General features: G+C 40.6%; 1 protein-coding gene across 1 annotated transcript in view; it reads right to left on the reverse strand.

Annotated features, from left to right (window-relative positions):
* LOC121931573 (ras association domain-containing protein 8) overlaps positions 1–6000 on the reverse strand; it is a 112797-nt gene that overhangs the window by 25453 nt on the left and 81344 nt on the right. Inside the window, exon 2 of the mRNA XM_042469479.1 lies at positions 4237–4441. Within this exon, the coding sequence (XP_042325413.1) occupies positions 4237–4354 (118 nt within the window). The 5' untranslated portion in view covers positions 4355–4441. The remainder of the gene's footprint in view (positions 1–4236; positions 4442–6000) is intronic.

The raw sequence follows: 6000 nt of genomic DNA on the forward strand, positions 1-6000 counted from the left end.
AACCCTAAAAGCCTGAACCAGGAACTTCAAGACCTGGTTAAGGCCACAATCAAGTGAATCCATAGGACAGAACCATGGTAGTTAAAGCAGGATTACAGTGTTATAATTTTGTAGTAGGAATAGACCCCGGGTTGGGATGTATGTTTAGCTGCCTATAATCTCAGACTGGCCCCAATAGTAAGAATTTTCTAAACTCTGGGTAGACTACCAGTGATCTTGGTATAGAATTCAGCAACCGTTTCTCATCTATGACACCTAAGGGTACAGACTCAAAATTGTTGGGGCACAAGAAATTCTGGAAACACGACAGTATTAATCAAAGAAACAAGATCATGAACATCTACAGAACTTTGTTTGGAGGAAGGGGTATAAACTAAGAAGGGTGTATGTGTAGAAAAATATAAATGGTACATCAGTCCACGTTAAGACTGCCATATTGGACATTATCTAGCATTGCTATCACTACCCAAACATTGACAGGTTCACATTATCCATCAGGGGTTAAAAAGGCTTTATCTTCTACAGTTAGCAGAGATGGATAACATTGACAGGATTGAAGGCCAATTTCACATATACCAATTGCATCACTGACATTTGCAAATTAGAAAAAGGAAGTAAAACCAACAGGAAATTTTTAAGGGAGGTTTTTATTTATTTATTTGGTTTAGCACAAAATATTTGCTTAGTGTTGCTTACTATATAGAGGATTTGTGACTACTCCAGCTGTATAGAGAAGAGAATGTATTGGAAGGCATAGACAGATCCCAAAAGGTCTTTTAAAGCAAGCATGTTCTTTTTGCTTCAGTGGCTTTTATCAGTTGGCAACCAAATTTCAGTGGTATGGTTTTGGGAGACCTTTGGTGATGCAGCACCTAGCCTGCAAGTTGCCCATCCTTTCTTGTAAAAGAGTAAGTGTGGAGCTGACAAGGTATGTCATTGATTGACTGGAGACAAGAAATAGAAATGTTTGACCAGGAAGGTGCGGCCACAAGTGGAGTCTGGGTTGTTGACTTTACTTTCCACATATCAGTCAATTTTTACATCAACTAGCAATAATACAGATTTTATATTACTTGAATTTTGAACTGCACAAATGTGCAGACATTTTACATCTGGCACACCTTGGAAATGGTGTTGTGCTGAATCTACATAATTCCAAGACATTCTGTTCATCTGTACAGCTGGAGTACTCATAAATCCTCTATATACTACACAATACCACTCACATATGCTATCAAACCTCATAGATCACCAGACTATACTACAGCTGTACTGCAGTCAGAAAGCAGCAAGTAATGTATACTTCTCTCTAAATCTAAATCAAAGTAACTTGAGAAGTAGAAACTTTAGAATGTAGGAAGTATGTAGAGAGATCTTGCAGTACCTTTGAGATTAATTGAAAGAAAAAAGTTGGCAGCATCAGCTTTTCTAGACTTCAGTCTACTTCCTCAGATGCATTTGGTGGAGTGGAAGTCAGGGACAGACATATACATGCCATAGGTATGTGAGAATGTCAATTCAAATTCACAATCCTTTGGGAATGGAACTGAAGTAGCAACTCCAGTTTTAATGATGGTCGTTTGTGGACAAAGACATAGCCATTGGATATGGAAATGAAATGGCAAGACCAGTTTGGCAATGAAAACTAGCCTGCAGGTGGGAGAATAGATGAGTGCAGGACGCTCCCATGAGGATGGGGTCAGACAATGTTGAAATGTGTGTAACTTCCTGGCTCACTACACACTACATTAATCACAAGATCTCCCTGCAAATGCCCCCGAAAACAGGGGGCTTTTTCAGTAACACCATTCATGTAAGTCTCTTTCCAGAGAGGCTCATTTGGCACTACATTATGGTCTGTTTGGGGCTCACTGTGTAATTTTTTAATTTTCCCAGTGGCTTTAAGAACTTTTTTTTAAAAGTGCATTTAAATCTTTGGTTGTTAGTTTTACAGTCATCCTTCGGTATCCATGGATTTGTCATTAGCAGTTTCGATCATTGCGGATGGCAAGCCCATGCTGTCCCCAATGGTGGCACGTGCATGCAGCCATGCCACCATTTGGGACAATGGGACAAGTCTTCCCTCCCTGCTCCTTCTCTCATGCGAGGCTTCTGTCCTGAACTTAGTTTGGGGGTGGAGGCTGCAGCTCCGTCGGCTGCACGGAGCCAGCGCCGACAAAGGGGCTTGGGGTTGGGGGTGGAGGGTCAAAGACCCCAAAACCCTGTTCTGGCTCCCTGTGGCCGATGGGGCTCCAACCTCTGCCCCCAAACTAAGCTCAGGACAGAAGCCTCATACAGGGTGGAAGGAAGGAAGGAGGAAAGGAAGAAAGGATGGAAGGAGGACTTTCCCGTTGTCCCTCCCTCCTTCCATTTCTCCTTCCTTCCTTCCACCCTGTGCAAGGCTTGTCCCCAATAGTGGTAAGACTGTATACATGCACCGCCATTGGGTTCAATGGGACTTGAATATTTGTGAATTTTGATATCCATGAGGGGGGCCATAACGAATCCCATGTGGATACCAAGGGATGACTGTATTTTGGTTTCATGCATTCTAGCGTTTTTAACAGTGAGCCAGAATGATCTAATGGTTCCAGCACTGGACTATGACTCTGGAGACCAGGGTCTGAATCCCACCTCGGCCATGTAAACCTACTAGGTGACCCTGGGCAAGTCACAATCTCTCAGCCTCAGAAGATGGCAATGGCAAACCCCCTCTGAAGAAACCTGCCCAGAAAAAAATGATAGGTTCATCTTAATACTGTACTTCCATATGTTGGAAACAACCTGAAGGCACATAACAACAACAACAACAACAGTTTTCAAAGAAAAGCCAGATAGTGCTAACATGCTGATAACAACTATCATCAATTTTTAACCTTTGGTACTGTTTCTTTCTTATTATGTATGTTTTCAGTCACTGTCTTCAGACAGGATTCCCTGTCATCTCCACTACAGAAAAGAATGGTCAATACTATTTTTGTTTGTTTTGGGTTAATCTTTTTATTAGCAATATCTTTCACCAATGTAGCTGTTCTGACTCTGTGGCAGTTCTCGATTCTGCCTCTTACTTTTGCCTTCTACCCATGTGGACAATACACCGTGGCCATTATGGGGTGGTTTCCTAACTACCTCATTCCTAGTCCTTTTGGATTAATTCCTGATAGAACATTTTTAATTCTACAGTGTGTTTTGTTTAGAAAAACACTGAACACTTTGTGGTCTCAATTTCTTCCTTTCAGGGGGTAGTGCTCCAAACAAAGCATGATGCAAAACAAAACAAACAAACAAGATAACAAAAAAGAGGAATCCAAACACACATATACAGACACAGACATGCGTGTACTTCTCCTTTGCCCAGAGAAATCACTTAAATGCAAGAAATGAAATGAGTGGGTAGAAAATGTACATGTGGTCTTTCCACTCTTTTCACTATAGCAAGAAGAGTGATTTTCAGGAGGGGGAAGTGCACAAAACAGTTCAAAGGATACACACACACTCCACTGATGTACACACCTGGGTCACAATCCAAGCTGGTCTCAGGGATGGGCCAGCAGGGCACTTATCCTAACCAGAAAACTGAATGGGCACAAATATAAGCTCAGTATTTATTGACTGCATCTTCTGAAGTGGGACCTTGTTATCCATGGACTTGCCATTCACAGATTTAAGCATTTGTGGACAGCATGCCCCCATTGTCCCTAATGGCAGTGCATGCAATGACCACAGCACCATTAGCAACAATCCCTGTTGTCCCTAGTAGCAGCCCGTGCATGTGGCTATGCCGCCATCAAGGACAATGGGATTATCCCTAATGGCAATGCTCTTGGGGACAATGGGATTTGAGGTCCTGCAGATTTTGGTATCTGGGGGTGGGGTGGGGGTCTGGAATGGATCCACTGCAGATACCAAGATCCCACTGTACTGCAGCATTGTCTGTACTCTCTTTAATATTTACCCCTGCCCCCAAAGTTCTTCAGAGTGTTTCTGTACTAACAAGGGAAAAGCACTCCCTTCAATTGAGTTTAAATCAAGATTCCCCCCTGCCCCCAATTTTCAACCTGATGTCATTAGTTCTATATCTAGATCAGCAGAGTACAGCTTTACTTTGCTGGATTCAACAATTCTGTAGGAGCCATACAACACTGTAAAAGTGATGTGGCAGGGATGGGTGGGTTAACAGAGGTGATCCTTTTATCCTAGGGTTGATTCTGGCTACAAGGGCATTATTTCACTTACCTATAGCTTGAGCAAGAGCTATAACAACTTCCTGACAAGTGGTAACTTCAGTGACACCACAAACGATCCTCTGGACTCCATCGACCCATACTTTCAGCTCCATGATTTGCTCGATCATCCAATGGCCATGAATGCAATTTTTAAGATGTCAAGTCATGTTTACAGCTATGTCAGACAGTGCTAACATGCTGGTAGCAATTATTATCTGCAAAAGAAAAGAAAAAGTCTCACTTTTTAAAGATATGACCAATACACTGGAGTTATCCAAACAGCACAAAACGCAATGTTGCTTTTTAAAACTTTATTTTCTACCCCACTCCTTTACAAGCTGAAAAGATGTCACATTATTTCTTATTTGGCTGTTCTGAAAAATTGGTTGAGCACACATTTCTGTTCGTATTATGAGGAACTGTGAAACTGGGAATGCAATTACATGATCATTATTTTGAAGCACTTTTCCCTGTAGTTGTGCACACTCCACCTTTTGTAATTAATCTCAATTTACAATGTGTATGCATGTTTGAAAGGCCAGAGTTTATTTTATTATCTCAAGAAAAATGATTAGAATTAGTGTCATTGTTCATAATACATAATACATATCTAGAAGACACAGCCAGCACTTCTCAAATGATTTAAATGTGGTCATATGAGTAGTAACAATGGGCACTTCTCACATACCACAAATCCAAATCCATAATATTAGGTCCCCATTACATGACATTAATTTTGTAGAACATAAAAATACTATGAATAATTTAAATGCACATAGAACAGTTCAACTACCACTAATTAAACTGCCAATTAAATGTGTAATTAATACTACTCAGTATTCTCAAGTACTCCCAAGATTACAACATAAAGTACAGTTGCAGTAACATAAACTGGACTACTGACCAGTTGCAGGATATACCAGTCATTTATTACAGTTAGTTCTATCTTTCCTCCCAAGAAGGCAAGGGTAGCAAGATGAAGCATGTTCATACAACAAGCCTGCAAGGTAGGTCAGACAGCAATAATGAAATGTCTGATGTAAACTTCAAAGCTCAGCAGGGGTTTCTATCTCTGAGTAGCATTTCTGGAATGAAGCCATTGAAAATACTAGGGCTTACTGTACTTCAAAGTTTCTCTCTTTAAGATCAAAAGCGCTCAAAGCAATATTCACCACTCTTGAAGCAATAATTGGAACTGGGAGGAAAATTTAGAGAAATGTCTCTCTCTTTTAAATAAAGGCAAGAACACATATACTTTTGATAGCTCCAGTTAGAATCTGGTGAACTGAAATGTATTTCATTCTCTTCCTTTCTTCCCTTGCATTTTTCTGGGATGTCTGTGACAGTGAAAAAGCCTTCCTTTACTATACAGGGTGGAATCCAAACAAACAAAAACAATTCTGCTCATCCCAGCCATTCAAGAGTTTTGAGCTTGTAATTCTTGAACAGCAGTTCTCTGAGCCATGTGGAGAAAGGCTTTAGAAACCAGGGAGATCATAGCATGTTTTGATATGGCGCAAGCATCTATTGCTTAAACAACAGTAAAAAAATTCACAGGGCACAGTCAATCCCTCGACAGCATGTTAAGTAGATCTCAGACCCCAGATATAAATTATACTTTTAGAAAATCTAACAGGAATTCAAGTAATTCTCCTCCCAACCATATACAGCAACCATGCTTCAACCCCAGAAAATACACAACAATGCAGTTGTTTGAACTGGCCTATAAAGAAATGGAGAAGCAGCATACACAGTAAGTGCTACGTTCAGTAGT

This window comes from Sceloporus undulatus, chromosome 5 (genome assembly GCF_019175285.1).
Source record: "Sceloporus undulatus isolate JIND9_A2432 ecotype Alabama chromosome 5, SceUnd_v1.1, whole genome shotgun sequence".
NCBI lineage: Eukaryota > Metazoa > Chordata > Lepidosauria > Squamata > Phrynosomatidae > Sceloporus > Sceloporus undulatus.